This window comes from Mchenga conophoros, linkage group LG2 (genome assembly GCF_057382185.1).
Source record: "Mchenga conophoros isolate Kocher_MC1m ecotype Shallow Benthic linkage group LG2, M_conophoros_male_GT1.1, whole genome shotgun sequence".
Lineage (NCBI taxonomy): Eukaryota > Metazoa > Chordata > Actinopteri > Cichliformes > Cichlidae > Mchenga > Mchenga conophoros.
The window spans coordinates 22008837-22026420 of NC_140527.1; the positions used below are offsets into that span (position 1 = coordinate 22008837).

General features: G+C 41.7%; 1 protein-coding gene across 1 annotated transcript; it reads right to left on the bottom strand.

Moving 5' to 3' along the window:
- Window positions 1-922: 922 nt before the first annotated feature.
- On the bottom strand, window positions 923-13928 carry LOC146581899 (LON peptidase N-terminal domain and RING finger protein 3-like). Its single transcript, XM_085287992.1, has 12 exons — window positions 13060-13928; window positions 10401-10519; window positions 10171-10293; window positions 9911-10027; window positions 9584-9803; window positions 9410-9494; window positions 9115-9229; window positions 7924-8045; window positions 7301-7459; window positions 7043-7205; window positions 6336-6485; window positions 923-6212 (listed from the first exon to the last, which is right to left on the bottom strand). The coding sequence occupies exons 1-12, from the start codon at window positions 13748-13750 to the stop codon at window positions 6054-6056; spliced, it is 2223 nt and encodes a 740-aa protein (XP_085144118.1). The 5' UTR covers window positions 13751-13928; the 3' UTR covers window positions 923-6053.
- Window positions 13929-17584: the final 3656 nt, after the last annotated feature.

Consider the following 17584-nt stretch of genomic DNA (forward strand, 5'->3'; position numbering starts at 1 on the left):
TAATCTGTTTACAATATTGTGGTAATTAACTGTGATAAATCTGTGAAAAATCACAAATCTTTTCCAGGATGAAATAGATCTGAAACAGAAATTTAGGAATTCCTCCACAAATGGTGACAGAGTTGCTGCAAGATGCCGAGTTTAATTTCAAATTTATATGAAAATGACTCAGGCGCTTAGCAACCCTTCTTATATATATACGAATTTAACCATGTGGTACCAGCTGAGTTGAATTCTGCTATTAAAAAGAGATGTATCGCGGGTGAGTTGAGATCATTGGTTCAAAGTGACTGATTGGAACAACTCAGTGCAGCCACTGGGCAACCAGTGACTTTTCCCAGGTGCAGGAAGGTTGCAATCATGTTTTTACTGTAGTGTGAGTGAGCTAGTAGGTAAACCAGACAGAGATGGAAATTTATTTAGTTGAAGTGCTACTTTGTTAGGATAGCTGTTGCTCCTGCTCCCAAGCCTTGTTATAAGTTACTATTTCACACTAGCCAGACTCACCTCTCATTTATACTTAACAGATACTCGAGACTTAGCTCTCTAAAGAAACCAGAGGAGCTTATTTTTTCAAAAAGCATATTCTTTTAGAGGGACTGAAAGCTGGAATTGTATGTTTTATGTCCTTCCAAACGATCATGGTTTTAAAGCAAAGCTTCTTTTTTTTTGTAAAAAGTAACTTTTCCCTATAATTTCTAAATTGTAAAAATTGAGCTTGAGTTTGATCCCGAGGCCTTTGCTGTGTGTGCTCCTGCTCTGTCGCCCTCTCTTTCCTCCTGAACTGTTGACTAAAGGTGACAAGCCTCAGAACAAATCTTGCCATGTAACAAGTAAACTGAACTGCCATTGTCTAAGAATCACAGATGCGCGTGCACACACACACACACACAAACACACACAAAATAAAGAGATGTCAGACTTGTTGTCCTCACCAGAGTTTGTTCAAAATAAAGAACAAAACCTTTTTTAGTTTATTCATGACTTCCTGCTTCAGACTGTACCTCTGCAAATTATTACATACTTTTTTTACTATCAGTAACTGATGTGAACAGAAAACATCAAAGAAATGTCAAGACATACATACATTCATCTTGCTTCACCTGGACAAATTTAGAGGTTATGAAGTTCTAGTTTGATAACATTTGAAAGAAGCAGGCCATGAAGTAACTGAAGTCTGTTCGTACATTTGAAAAGCGAAGGAGGGCTTGAACATTTCTTGAGGTTAGCAACAGACAGGGCAGGATACCAAGACAATGATTTCCTTCCTGCCCTTTTTTTCTGGACACCGTCTGTGCTTTAGTTCACAAACAGCCTCAGTAGCCGGGTATTTTTCCAAGAAGCTTTCGATCCATTAGGGAAGACCAATTAGTTGCTACTTAAATCAGACCAAACATTTGGAACCACTTTTCAAATACATCACACAGAAACCTTTGATATTACAGCTTTGTAAGCTAACATGTTTCATGATCTGAAGACTGATGGGCACAAATAAAAAAAGAGTAGACTACTGATTAAAGTCTCACAACTGTACATGGAAGAAACAACATTGTTAAGAAACTAGGAAGCATTTTTCTGCCTTTCTGGAAGTTCTCAAATAGGATGGCGGTTACACTTCCTTAATAAGTCAGTGTTTGAATTATGAAAGGTCAGGAAATCAGTGAGCAATAGACACATCCTGTTGCTGTTGCATAGCTGGATGGCTGGAAGATCCAAATTTGTATTTTCTTCTACATGTTGAGAACCATTTCTGAGCATACAGGATAGGCCTGTCTGCTCTGCTAAACTAGTTAAAAAAAAAAGTTTTTATTTGACTGGTATGATCACAGTTTTTGGATTGCTACAATATATCAAAGTGATACAGTTAAACTCATCTTGACCTTTAAGGATTCAATCCCTGACAACAGGACAATGTAACCGGTGCTGTTCCATCTTTTCTCATTTCGCTTCTGTGAATGACTGAGCGTACAGAATCTCCATGGTGACAAAACCATCATTCAATTTCAAAACCCACAAAAATTTGTAATAATTTGAGTACCTCTAGTTAAAGTTAATGTAGCCATGAGGAAGCTGTGTGCTTTAAAAATAATAAATTGGGCTGTAGCATTTAGCTACTACTGGCTAAGTCACAACAATTACCCTATCACTGACGTTAACCTCATTTAGACATTTTTTAAATATATCTTATATTTGCTTTCTTGTCATGACTCGTTTGAGATGTTGTTTGTGCGTTAAAAGTTAAAGCTAGCAACAGGTCATCTTAGATTTGAATAAAAAGTAAATAGTGGGAATAAATTAATCAGGGACTGCTCAATTTATTGTTAAAATGTGTGTTTAACACAAAGTGTGAGGCATATCAGGAGGGGGGGGGGGGGTGTACTGCTAAGCTAACGGTTAACTTTATAAATAGCCGATTGCCAGAGGAAATTGTCTGGTTTCACTGAACACTCAGCAAGAAAGCCAGAATATACATTTGCCAAAGTATGTAAAGAAAATAGAAACATAGCCCACATTAGTGGTTATTGCTAGTTGGTTGGTTTTTGTATGGACAGACAAGAAATGTTGGTATTACGTCACACTAAGTTCTACTAGATGCCAAAAATCAGCCGTGGAGCCAGTGGTTGGTTTGCAGAGCTTTTGACCTCCAGCCACCATCAGTGGGGCAGCCTGCTGAAGAGGCTAAGTGACCAAAAACACCAACAGAGATTTGCCCTACTCAGTGTACCGTCCCAAGGTAATGCTACAAACTGCCTTGGCCACTCTTCTTTGTTCTTTGTATGGGAATAAATTAGCACAATGCATAGCGTTATTTCAAGTTAAATGCACCAGCTGTTGAAGGTTTTACTGCGAAGTGAAACTTCAGTTTTCAGGGTGATATTTGCAACAACATATGCTATGTTATCAAGAGAGACCCAAGTTATTGCACAACACATCACCATAGTTGCCACTGCGTTTAAGTAAAAATGGAAGAATTCAAAGTTAAGGCACTAAAACTGCTGCCAGAATGAAAGACCGTTCAGAGATATCAAACCAAAGTCTATGTTTCTGTGATTTTTGTTTTAATGTTTTTTAAAGAACTGGCTCCTCGTGCTGTTTTAGAATATGTGGCAAATTTCCCTTTATTTAAATATTCCAGACTGATTAATGTGAAAAGGTTCAAGCATGACACCTTCACACAAATGCATGATTATATGATGACTATTCCCTTTCCTGTCCAGTTTGAGCTATCATTTTTATTAGTAGTTACCATTCATAACAGAGGGTCAGTCATATAACATGACTATATGTTATATCTGTTTGTACAAATATCTGTTCAGGCAGTCTTCTGTAAGAATTAAACATAACATATTACAATGCCAGAGGCTGAGGCCATGGTTCTCAGCCGGAAAAGGGTGGAGTGCCCACTCGGGGTCGGGGACGAGTTCCTGCCCCAAGTGGAGGAGTTCAAGTATCTCGGGGGCTTGTTCGCGAGTGATGGGAGAAGGGAGCCGGAGATCGACAGACGGATTGGGGCTGCAGCTGCAGTAATGCAGACGCTGCACCGGTCCGTCGTGGTGAAGAGGGAGCTGAGTGTAAAAGCGAAGCTCTCAATTTACCGGTCGGTCTACGTCCCTACCCTCACCTATGGCCACGAGCTGTGGGTAGTGACCGAAAGAACGAGATCGCGGATACAAGCGGCAGAAATGAGCTTCCTCCGAAGGGTGGCTGGCCTCTCCCTTAGAGATAGGGTGAGAAGTTCGGCCATCCGGGAGGGGCTCAGAGTAGAGCAGCTGCTGCTCCACATCGAAAGGAGCCAGCTGAGGTGGTTCGGGCATCTGACAAGGATGCCCCCTGGGCGCCTCCTGGGTGAGGTGTTCCAGGCATGTCCCACCGGGAGGAGGCCCCGGGGCAGACCCAGGACACGCTGGAGAGATTATATCTCTCGGCTGGCCTGGGAACGCCTTGGTATTCCCCCGGATAAGCTGGAGGAGGTGGCTGGGGAGAGGGAGGTCTGGGCCTCTTTGCTTAGGCTGCTGCCCCCGCGACCCAGCCCCGGATAAAGCAGATGAAGATGGATGGATGGATATTACAATGCCAGACACAATACACGGCCAATTATTGCTGTTTGACTCTGTCACATTGCAAGTGTATCAACGCCTTATCGACAAATTATTTATCAGCCACGTCGTATTAGCCTCATGACAGGGCTTAGGCCTTCCCAGTGCTCTCACACATGAAACGCAGAAACATCGGTGAGTGAAGAAAATCATCAAATACAACTAACGTAAAAACATGTAGAAATCAAAACACACGTATAGAAAACAAAAGAACCTAAAGGCAAAGCCCAACAGTCTCCGGCGTTTGTCAGAGATCGGCTTTTGTAAACCGTGTAAAAACAGTCGCGTCACAGACATCAGCAAGGCCTCGATGTTCATTTGTTTTTCAAACAACTTTTTTTCTCAAAAATATGATGGCGGGTTTCCAGACAAGCTTTTTGCTTTGTTTTTTTTGTTTTTTTTATGCTGCTGTGAATTTATTATTTGGAAGCAACAACTTTCCATTAAAACTGGTTTAAATGGTATACAACTGGATCCACACCATCGTCTTTGTGTGCGGATGGAAGGCACCGGCCTTTACAAAAAACATCAGTTGTGTTTTGCTTTGTTGCGTCACCCTTTACCAAAGAAAAAATTAATTAAAAAAACAAAAACAGAGAACTTTGCTTTTTTCTGCCTGCAATGTTCGTTTCCCTTATTTGATGTAAAAGTGCAAATAAATACTGAATAAATACATTTAGCAGATAATGGCATCAAACTCCAAATATTGTTGGTAGTGAGTCCATGATGCTGAATGATGCTTCTCACAGCACGAGGATCCAAATATGTTCAAGTCAACACACATAATCAATGTGGATCACCAGCCATCATCTAGAAAAAGGTTTGGTTTGAGGGCGTGCCAGCTTCATGTTGGTGCCACATTTTGATTGTAAAAGCTGCGTATAGGTGGAGTTTAAAAAAAAATGTAATTTAAAAAAAAAAAAAAAAGAGGAGGACTTTGGAACGTGAGCAGCTCTCTTTTTGTGAAATGTAAACAACGTCACTGCATGCATAAATAAAAACTATGAATAAATAACGGAAATCAATGTCAAAACATACAAAAAAATGAATAAAACAAGAACAAAAAGCTTTTAAAGCACACCAACGTAAAAGCTGATTCTCTTGTTATTCGTTTGAATGAGAGAGGAAGAAGGGAGGAGCCATGAAGGAAAGACGGAAGAGCTGATGGACTAATTATTGCAAGATACACTAAAGGTGGTAAGAGAGTAGTTGAAGTAAACAGAGTATATTATGTAGGGAGAGTACATTTTTCATATTCATACTAAGGTTTTATCTTTCTTCATTTGTACACTTAAAGACAAACATGGTCGGTTAAATGACTCGCCATGTCCAGCTATGATTTGATTTGCAGGCTGTTTCGTTGGGAGGATCATTTGTCTTTGCTCTGTAGGCGATGTTCAGACAGGAAGCACATATATGACACTCGTATTGGGTTTTTCTGACAAATCTTTTTAGAAGACGCTCTGACCAAACTGCAAAGTGTGGCAAAAGGAAGAGCAGAGAACTGCAAACATGGCAGACAGACAGAAAGGTGAGAGTAGCAATCTGGGCAGATTAAGAGATCGCAGCACAGCAGCTTTTTCTTATACACAAAAAAAACAAACCAAAAAAGTACACCTAGCATGTGCATATGATCAACAAACTACAGTGATGTAACAGCGTGACGACTGATGGTTTTAAACAGACAATTGTGATGCCAGACTCCCCGATCTGTCTGAACACAGCTCGAGTTTGTGGGTCTGCCAGGACTGCTGCTCTGTGAAAGTGATGACGGAAGGCGTCTGTTATTCATTCAGATTCACGTTATCTCAACTGTTGCTTAGTTAAAGTTTGCTGTTGATGCTTGGATGACATCGGCGGGGAACGGGGAAGGTGCGACGCCTTCAGCGTCAGTTCTTTGTGCATCAAAAAGGAAGAACAGCAGGTCAACTGCTGCTTTAGGGTCAGCCGCGCGCGTCACCGGCTCCTGTTCTGCGACATGAAGAGCAGCACCTTGCGGATGCCGCTGAGACGGTTTCTCAGAGACGTGAGGGCGAGGAACGGTAGCTGAGCTCGGCCCTCTAAAGGAAGAACTGCTAGTAACCACCAACACCACGAGGGACCGTTAGGGCTGGCCTGCAAGCAAAAAACACACAAGTGAGATGGTTTTAAAGGGCAAAATGAAGTAGAAGAAAAATTTGGATACTTTAGTCCCACTATATAGAAATAGAAGCTATAAAAGAAACAGACTGTGTGTACCTGAAGTTCAGAGTCTTTGTCAGGCATTGGTCCGAAGTGGCCTTCAATGCGAGCTTTCTGCTCAGCTTTCAGAGAGTTGACCCAATACACGGCCTGCTCGTACACCACGTCATGCAGACACTGCAGCTCGCGCTCTGCTACGCCCTCCACCTGCAGACAACAACACCTCTGAGCGTTAACATCTTAGCAACAGCTCACCATCCTTCTCTAAATAACTCTCCAGGTGGAAAACTTCACCTTTGCTGCATACATCTATAGACTAGTTCTTACAACCATAAAATCTTTTGAAAACAGATGCAAAGCTTGACTTGTGCTTCTGGCTGAGTAACGGAGGGACACTGCATGCTTGAAAAATCCCAAAGTAGCCACAGCATACTGTATCCTGCTTTATCATCTCTTTTTTCTTCTAAATGAAACCATATTTTAATAAATGAGCATCACACTGGATTAAACAAGACTTGAAACTTGCAACTGGGGCTCTGAAATAATCGGAAAATGTTTACTCGGGTTATAAATCAATTATGAAATTGGCTTTTCTTTTTCAGTTGGTTTTGGGTTGCCCCCTGCTGGCCATTAGAAAGAATGCTAGTTTCAGACACTTGTGCATCAACTTGTTTTCAGACCAGGATGTTAATAACACCTTATAAAGTCTAAACTCATCCTGTCATCTCTCACTCTCCCAGCTCACAACCCCCACCACCTCATACCTTAACATCTTCCAGGTACTCTATGTCAGCTGTGTTGTAGCCGTCCCTCTCGCTGTGCTGAATTACTTTAAACCTCCGTTTGCCTATCGTGTCCACAACCGAGCGGCCGTCGGAGAAGAACTTGACATCGCGGATCTCCAGTAGGCACCCGTAGTCGGCAAACCTGGAGGCCGAAGGAGAAAGCGCAGGGAGCAAGTTAACATTATGTGCATTCATAGTCCGACACCAACTCCACACAGCTGCAGTCAAAGTACTAACCCTTTGAGGTCATCTCCCAGACACATGCCAAAGCAGTTGGTACCCGTCTCCATGCATCGGCGAATCATCAGTCTGTAGCAGGGCTCGAAGATATGGAGAGGGCATGGCACAGTAGGGAAGGCCATGGTGCACACGAATATAGGCACATTCTTGTTAAGACTAAGGGGAGACACGGAAAAAAAAAAGTCTTTTTTATTTTCATTAAGGAGGAGATATCGTGTAAAAAAAACCCAAAAAAACCAAAAACAAAACAACAACTTTCAATTAAAAATTCAACATGAATGAAAATCTTTTGTAAAAAAAAACAACAAAAAAAGTTAACTTAAACTCCAGGTGAACTTTAGGCCAAATGTAAAAGACACTGGTTAACGTGAGAGTGAATTAATTTATGCATCGGCCGTCAGGAAAGTGACACATGAAGCCTGAATGACCAACACTCAGAGATCACTGTGTCGGACACGTGTGCCGTCAGTTGTAGGTCAGTAGGTCAAACAGCCGAGGATATTCTCAAAATTTTAATGTCACACGTAAGCTGCAATCCATCAAAAGACTTGCTGGAAGAAAGAAATATAAGCAGAGCCTGATAATAAGACAGTGGAGAAGAGCGGGAAATATGAACTTACTTTGAGAGCTCAGCCATTTCGTCCAGGTGGATTTTCTGTCTTTCCATGAGCTCAGAGGGAAGATACTTCGATATCAGGTTCTCAGTTATTACCGTCTTACAGTATTTCCTCTGGACCAGATACTGGAGACAGACACAATGAATATGTTAACAGCAGCAGAATGACACAATAAGGATGTCTCCTGTGGTTGTTGTCCCACAACCTTGTTAGTCTGACTGGTTTCAAGGGATCCACAAATCAAATATGCTCAAAGCCCTGACAATGACATTATTACTGGAGCATAAGAAATGAACCAAACTATATAAAACATGGTTTCTGCAACAATATAAACAATATTATAAAGACTCAACATTCATTAATATGCTAGGTTACCAACTCTGTATTTATAACAACTCTGGAATCCACCTTAGATCAGTAGCTTACAATAACCCCCAAAGACTTGTGGGATAAGTTGACACCACCTTCCCCAACATCAAATATCCTTAGCAATTATGTTTAGTAGACCGTTTATCAATTAGCTTTTTTTTTTTTTTTAACCCAAATACCTTAAGCATCCATCCTCTATTTTTTTTATTCATATACGTATGTGTATGTATATATATGTGTATGTAATATATATATATATATATATATATATATATATATATATATATTCAATATCGATATCGGTTCAATATCGATACGAATATCGTTGCACCCCTAATATATATATTCATTCATTTACTAGCTAACCATTTCAATAGCTAGCCAAACGTCTACCAGTTTTCCAACTTTTTATTTCAGAATTTCAGCTAGCTAGTTTAAGCCACATTTTATTTATCATGTGTAGCTAATAATTACTTTTGTTTATGCCTACTGTTAACCCCCCCCACACACACACACACACGCACACACACAAAGCATATCTTTTAGCAAACTTTAACTGTTAGCCATACCTATAACAAGCTTTTTAAATTTTTCATTATTGCTTATCTATACAGTTACTTTAAATTCTTCACAAAACCTTTTCAGAGCTCATAAATTCTCTATAATTTCACTGTTTTTTCTCTTTATATTAGGTAATTTATCTTTCCACACAGCACCTTGCTACTGCAGAGGAATAATTATACCCCTGGTTGGTAATCATTGCTTAGGCCTTATTGAATGTGGACGGTCAGTCTGAAAAGTTTATTGAATTCCCATGCCACCTACCTCAGACATATCCTCTTTACAAAGGGGACACTTTGGGTTATGGTCCAGACATCTCTCCAAACACTGAAGACAGAAAGTGTGCCCACACGGTGTTGTCACTGGTTCATAGAACAGTCTAGATGGGAAACACACAAACAGTGAAAAACCACGGACAAACAAGGGTAAGCTACACTACAACAGCAATAAAATGCCTTATTTAAAGCGTAAGATTCAGTGTGTTTGCATTCTGGCCCTACACAGCCTGCTTGTCCAGTGTCAGTTGCGTAAACCTAGCTGTAAATCAAACTGCTCTCACCTCATACAAAGAGGACACTCCAGATCTGCGGGGTCAAAGAGGTCGTCATCCACAGAGCTCAAATATTCCGGCTCCTCGTTTGGCTCTAAATGTAGAGGTAATCAACAATAAATACAATGCTGAAGTTGCTAATAGTATATGACAGCGTATGATTGTGCAAAGCTGTATAATCACCAGATTTGGATCTCTTGTGATCGTTGTTCTTCCCCTGAAGTTCCACCTTTGCCTCCTCTTCTGAAATCCTTCGTTTCCGTTTGGTAAGGAAGCACTGGTCAAACCTCCCGACCTCTGTCCTCCCCTGACATTTGCTTTGATTCTCCTTTGGTGACCTCTCTGGTGCAGGGAGAGTCGAGGTAAGATAAGACTCTGGAGACAGTGATCCGGGACTAAGGGTCTGAGGATGGAGAGTAAAGATGCAGAGAAGAAGAAAATAAATTAAAGAGAAACTTCATGTGGACTTGATTTGGATTGGCTGACTTCCAGACGTGGAACATCTCTTACATGGAAGGGAGCACCGATGCTGTTTTTGATGTGTGCTCTGGAAGACAGTATATTGGTGTAGTCAGAGATGTGTTCAGGGACCTGATCTCTGACTGGAGCCAGCAGATCACTCAGGATCTGAAAGAGGAAAATAAGCCATTATGTCATTATTTTGATGACACTGCAAATACACACTTAATGTTTTCCCTTAAAACATTAAATGATTTGTTGTATTTAATGTGCAGTAGGGCAGGTCACAAGATAACAGTGGTCATATTTACCTTGTAAGCCTCAGTCTTAGCAAGTTTACAGTCAGGCTCTATGGACAGACACACTAGGTACTCTCTTAGAGCCTCCTCACTCCTGCCCAATGACACCAGGGCCTGGCCCTTGCGAACGTGACCCTGTACACAAAAGAAACATGCAGCATGTTGCAGCTTATTCACTTTGCTACTACACTAGGGCAAGTGTTTAATATAATGAACTAAAAGCTTCAGTTTCTCTGCTGTACCTTGGACCAGTGAGGCATCAGTCTACAGGCCATCTCAGCGTCCATCAGAGCCTTTTCGTGTCGTTTCAGGCTCGAGTGGATCTGGGAGCGGTTACTAAACAGTATGTGGTCTGTTGGTGCTGGAGAGAAGAACCCAAGCAACCGTTAGTTGTAAAATTTTAGGAATGGCGCTACGTGTTTTCCACTTATTTTTTCCCTTCTTCTAATAAAATATTTTTTTAAACTATAAAAGAAAAGGAAACGTTTCCAGAGCCCAGAGTTATGAATTTAAATGGCCTTTCTGTTCAACCAGCAATTAAAAACAGTAATGATTATTTGACAGTTATATGGAGGAGCAATCATTTAAGGAACAGACTACTGACCAGTTATACAATAATTTAAATAATTCTTCTGACAAGAACTCTATATATTCTAGTTTTAGCTTCTAAAATAATAAAATTAATTCTTTTAATCTCTTCTTTTAAAACCAACAGCCCGACCGATAGATTATTCTTAATACCCATATCTATATTTGGCAGTTTAAAAATCAGATATTCCGATACATCAGCCGATATTTTTTCATTCAGACACACAAAACATAAACAAAAACATGTTAACATGACAACATAACACACACAAACATCTTCAGACTGCTTGTTGACTGATATCAATTTACACTGAGGTGACACATACCGCATATATGAGCAGCCAGCATGCTTAATAAATAATAATAATAAATAATTAACTGTTTATTAATATACCCTTGTTCCCTGTAAGATCTGAGCCTAGTATAGAATACAAATAAATAACGACCACTATATTTTCCCTTTTCAAATGTCTTAAACAGTATCCGCTGGCATGTTATAACGCTGAGTGAATGTTTAAAATGGGTTCGTTTCGACATTACAAAACGTGTTAAGAAAAAAAAATGACTGCCTTATAAAACCATGCAGTACTATCAAGGTCACCCACATTGTAGGTTTCATAACGTGAAAAACTTATGCAAATACCACTGATAGCCTTATGGGAACCAGAAGGAGATATTTCCCCAGCTTCGCTACGGGCACAGGCAGCAAATCACTCAAAGAAACCAACACAGGAGCCCCAAACATGACAGAACGAGCCAAAGTAGGGCCTGTAACTGCACAGGCGTCAGGCACAACACAAGCATCACAGAAGGAAGATTGATTAGCACTGTGGTTAACTGCAGGCAGCCTTGCTGAACATAGATGCATACACACAAAGATACATATCACACAGACCTGCTCTAATTATAACTCTTTAGACTGGCATTCACTCTTTGGAGACCATCTCCAGGCTTAACTGCAGCATGCCTAAATGCAACTTTGGGCCTGATCTTCACCTCGAGCCAACATTACTCTGAAAGCATAACCCTTAAAAAAAAAAAAAAAAAAAAAAGGTCAGTCCTTTGGGAATGGACTCCTTTTTTTAAAAAAAAAAACAAAAACAAAAAAACCAGTGCTTGAAAACTTTGACCCCCACCACGGAGGATTTTGGCCTTCCACCCAAAAGGAATATTCTTCTATTTTTTTTAAGAGGTGGGGTTTAATTTTGACAGAAAGCCAAAAATAACAACAGGAAAATGCACAGAAGTCATCCAGGATCCAGGAAAACCCAGCATACATCCATCTGTCTATGAATAAGGTGATGTGGAACTCAGTTTCTGCAACTGTGAAAACCTTTGTTAATTGTGATCTGTCAGAACACCTTTAGGAAAACATGTTAGAACCACGTTGAATCATCAAAAAGCCCAGTTGACAACTGTGGGTGCTCTCCAGCTAAACTCCTGCTTTGAGATAAATGTGGGAACCCAGTAGTCAGAAATGTTCGGTCCTTATGCAACGTAAAAATACTCTGCCTGTCAGCTGTCAGATAGTCAGCAATGGAAAATATGGCACACTTTTTAAAGGAGAAACACTAGCTCCAAACTTACACAACTAGCCTATTAAGTGACTGAGCTACAGCTGCACACTGCTGTAAAGTCTAATGAGGACAGGCTAAGGATCCAAGACGCAGAGGGCTGTAGTTTGATCTCTGTGTTAATCACTACATTTAACTGATGAAATAGGAAAACAACGAAGGGGCATATGGCTCTTTAAATGCTACTTAAATTAATGCATGTCAGCAAAATGTTAAATTAGGGATTGCCCCTAGCTCACTGCCAGTGATTCCTGTCTGAAGGTCACAGTTCACCTATGTTATCACCATCCAAGCTCTTCCCAATTAAAAACAAAACAAAACACAAAAACAGAAACTGAGCGCTGGTGTGCCCAGCGGTGACCTGCAATAATACCCTTGACCTACATTTGCCTGATCCATTGTTTGACGTTACACAATGAGGGAGCGGGGGGGGGGGGGGGGGTTACGTGCTTACGCAATGTTTGGTCCACTGGCCCAGCCCACATTACCCTGTTATCCAACACATGGCGATGTGACTCTTAGATGCCAGCAGAGAGGTGGCTAGCTACTGTGACTAATAAATGTGGAACAGCTCGACCTTGTTATTTTACTGTACTTTTTACATAAACACACCTGACATGCTGTTATGGAATAATAGGAAAGTTACAGAAGTAGGCTACAGCAGCCCTGTCACACACACACCCTTTCTTTTTGCTTCTAAGTAATAATAAGAATAAGAAGCAGCAGCTCGGTGTCTTACCTGCGAGTATTGCTTGGTTATACTTCTCCAGGGCAGCTTCCATCTTTTTCTCGGCGTACAGTGCGTTGCCCTCCCGCCTCAGCTGGCCGGCCTGGTACTGGGTGGGGAACCACTTGGCCAGCAGGTTGCTGAGGACCACATTCACCCTGAGACCTAGGCTGTCGCTCACTGCTGAGACATTCTTACACTCCTTACACACCACCGGTCGCTCTTTCTCTTTCCTCTCCCTCTCCAGACACTTTTTACAAAAGCAGTGACCGCACGTCAGAGTCACCGGCTCGAACAGAAAGCTCAGGCATATCCGGCAGGAGAAGTCTTCATACCCGCAACCTGTGGCACCCGCTCTCGGGCATACAGTTGCACCTGCCTCCTTTGCCCTACACGGGTTGCCCCGTTGCCTCTCACCCTCGTCTTGCCTCCGTATAGTACCCGACAGGTACTCTATGAGGTTGGCCAGGTGAGTGGGTCTCAGCCTCTCTATCTCCGAGGCTTGCCGGTACACATCAAACGCTTCCGTGAATTTCCCCCCGAACGCGAGCGCGTCAGCCCGCTTCACCATCAGCTCCCGCCGGCTCTGCGGATCTCCGAGACACGCCAGCTGGCACTCGTAGATGTCCGCGGCCAGGTCGAAGTTTTTCGACTTGAAAGCCTCTGCTGCGAGATGCAGCATGCTCTCACTCTCCGTCCCCATACAGAGCAGGCTGTCCGAAGCGTATCAGCTCATCTACGTGGTGCATGTCTGCACCCCAGCTGCTGCCATTCACGTCTGTCCCCTCCGCTGCAAACGACTGACAACTCGGCACGTTCATGCCCTAGTCCAGGAAGGACCGATATTATTCTCAATGGACCATGGCGAGGAGGTGAAAAAAAAAACTGTTATGTAAAAGTTGTGTCACGTGACGCCGGCCAGCTGTTCTCATTGGACGAGTTTGGAAAACTGTTACAAAACAATCTGCCATGTAACAGTTTCAGTGTCGGGGCCATGGGGCGGGATGTCTGACCTGCATGCTGGTTTCTTGTAAACAGTGACCAGGGTTCCCAAAGAATGACACCATTTAGTGGGACGACATGTAATCGATCTCAATTGACCAAGAGTATGAAAATTTGTTGTAGTGTCACAGATTTGACATGGTTCAGCATGTATTTTAGTGTGTCTCATACTATCTCATACTAGTGACAATCTGAAAAGAGAGCATGTCAGGCTGTTTTTAAAATGTGCTTTAATTTGTTCAAGTTTTCAGTAACATTTTCTTATAGAAAAGATTTCTTCATTTAGGCATTCCAAAGTAAATAACCCATGTGTGCGGAATTTTATAGAACATTACTTCCTGTTCCAGTTGAGCTTACACAAGAAACTGTCAAATGCATGCCCTGCTAACAGCTGTTGTCAGCATCTTGTTATGTGTCTAACAAAACTGAGTTACATAAATATTCTTTTATTTAACTTCTGGGCAAAAAAAAAGAAAAAAGAAATTCACATATTCCCTTTTTTCCCATTACAAAAATAAAGGAAAAACAAAATCCAAAATATTAAAAAAGAGGACAAAAGAAAACACAATATCTTAGCCATCACCTCCTTACTGCGTGATTTTAGTGGCTGCAATTACCCATCCCACACACCGCCACCATAAAACAGATAAGATATGGAGGTTTCCCACATGTTACCAGCTTCAAGGTAACCATTGGTCATGGAATCGTAACTAAAAGGTACTGACCTCCATATTTTGCAAGAAATGCAGACGGTGAATGTATTTTTTGTGGAGGAAGGTAGGATTTTTCTTTGTAAATTTGATGTAAATGATCAAAACTGGTCTTAACAACTGTGGTCGGTTGTATTTCGAATGTAAAAGCCATTATTTTAAAAACTACCAACACCGAGGAGCAATAAGAAACAAGGGGGGCAGGGACATCCATTAACCAGTCCAGATGAGGGACAATTTCCAGATACAATCATTTTGGTCTTGTTGACATTAAGGGGGGAAAATTTAGTGTTAACCAGTGTTTGCTATCTTATAGACAATCAAACAGAAGCGTCAGTGGGATAGAGGCATCAAATCTAATAGGGAAATATATTTGGATGTCATCAGCAAAACAATGAAAGGGAATATTGTGTTTCCTGAAAATTGATTCTAGAAGCAGCATAACATCAGAACCACCTGCCTGTTCTTGTGCCGGTCCCCCTTTTCTGCCAAAACAGCCCTGATCCATTGAAACATGGACTCCACTTGGTCCCTGAAACTGTGCCGTGGTATCTGGCATCAAAATGTCATCCACAGATCTTTTTAGTCCTATAAGCTGCGAGGTGGGGACTCAATGAATCAGACTTGTTTGTCCAGTACATCCCACAGATGCTCAATTAGACTACGATCCTGGGAATTTGGAGACTGCGTCAAAACCCCAAACACATTGTTGTGCTCCTCAAAGCATTCCTGAACCATTTCTGTTTTGTGGCAGGACACATTATCTTGCTGAAAGAGACCACAGCCATCAGGAAATCCTGCTTGCATGGTCTTTAGAAATGACATGTACAACCTTATGTAAGTTGTACATGTGAAATTTACAACCACATTGATGGAAGGGCCGAGGTTTCCCAGCAGAACATTGCCCATTGTCCAGTTCTGATGCTCAAGTCCCCATTGTTGGTGGATAGGGGTCAGTATGGGATCCTTGAATGGTCTGTGGCTATGCAACCCCATACCCACTGTGTATTCTGACATCTTTCTGTCAGAACCAGCATCAACGTTTTCAGCAATTTGAGCTACAGTAGAATGTCCACATGGGCATCTGTGAGCTTTGGCATTCCATGACCCTGTCGCTGGTTCACCTGTTTCGATAAATACTGACTGCTGCAGAATGAGAGCTGCAGTTTTGGAGATGGTCTGACCCCACTGGACACTGTTACCACAGATTTGCATTGAAGGCCCTGTCACTTTATACTAAGTTGTAATTCCATCTCCTCTTCTAATTTTTCTTATCTTAAACTTGATAATGCTCCATACAGATTGGAAATTGGATCCCTACTGTGACCTCTGACCTGAATCTTTATTAAGCACCTTTAGATAGGTGTACCCACATATTTAGACGTGTATTTAGAATGTTTTTATTCCCTAACACGTGGTATTTGTATAATATTTAATTGTAAAATCAAGATATTCATGACTTCTGTCACTGATCTGGAGGAGTTGGAGTAATTTTATCTAAACACAGAGTTCTGACAGAAGGCAGTCTGAGAAATATGTATCCTCTACATGTCCAACACACGGATCTCAGGGAGACTGGGAAATGAATGCTTTTGCTGAGAAGCACTTTGACTATGTGAGTGGACTCTGTTGGCTGGCACAGATGTGAAGCTCACAGCACAATAATTACTGCGGGGAAACCGCTCGGCTCTGACATCGGATGACAAAGCTGTTAATTATTATTACAACCCCGTCACATCCTGTCATTGATCCTCAGATGGTGACACAAGGCGTAAAAGAGCAGATGTTAAGATATCAAACTGTGACACGGCCAAGATGGGTTGCTTTGATAACTGTGACAGCTCGCCAAAGCTTTGAAGATTAGCCAGAGATTGTTGCATAAAAGTGTTTGCACAAGGACAAAAACAAGGCTCAGTAGCACCTTAAAGTGTTTTTGTACTGATGCACATTATTAAAATGACATGTTAGCAGATAATATTCTACTACGGTATCGGTCTGAAGAGTATGGCAGGTTCTTTGTGACTGCAGGTGTGTAGTATTATATCAGCTCACTCTTAATGACAGACTACATAACTTCTGATGGAGGAATAAAAGACACCTTTGGTTATTTCGGTCTACTAAGGGGCATTTGTCATCATCCTCTAATTATGACTTCTGGCCAGTGTGGGTGGTGTTCAGAGTTAACCATAATTAGAAGTAGGTTAAGGCTTGAATTTAAGGACTGTAGTTAAGGGATTGCCTTCTGCATGTTTTTGGATACAAGCCTACGTGGTATTATTAGCCTCACCTGAAGCCTATCAGCCGTATTTCCTGTAGGGTTGAAATAAAACTTGTGTGCTAAAAGGCGTTTAGAGTGTGTGTGAGCAGGGATTAGCGGCGAGCGAGCCAGTCGGTGTCGATCTCAGTAGGTCGGCCAGTCTGGCCTGTGAACTCAATCCCGCACACAGACAGAAACGCAGGCTGACGTGAGCCTGCACACCGCAGCAGACACAGACACGCTGACACACATGCAGAAACAGACGTTCTGACATATATGCAAACCAGGACACGGGCAGAATATTATGCAAGCACGTGGCCATATGCTTACTTTGCCCGGACACACACGCACACACAGTAGTGGGAGATTCTCTTGCTCCTTCTCACCTTGAACTGTCATTGGGTGCCTCTAAATAGGCCAATAGTCAACCCCAGTGCAGACCGTCTGGACGTTGGATAGCCTGCTCATTTAGGACACACAGTTATCCTCAAAGTCACCTCTTCAGACTTTTAAACAACGTCTTGCTTGGATAGAGAGATAGCTGGATATTTGCATGATGGCTGCCAAG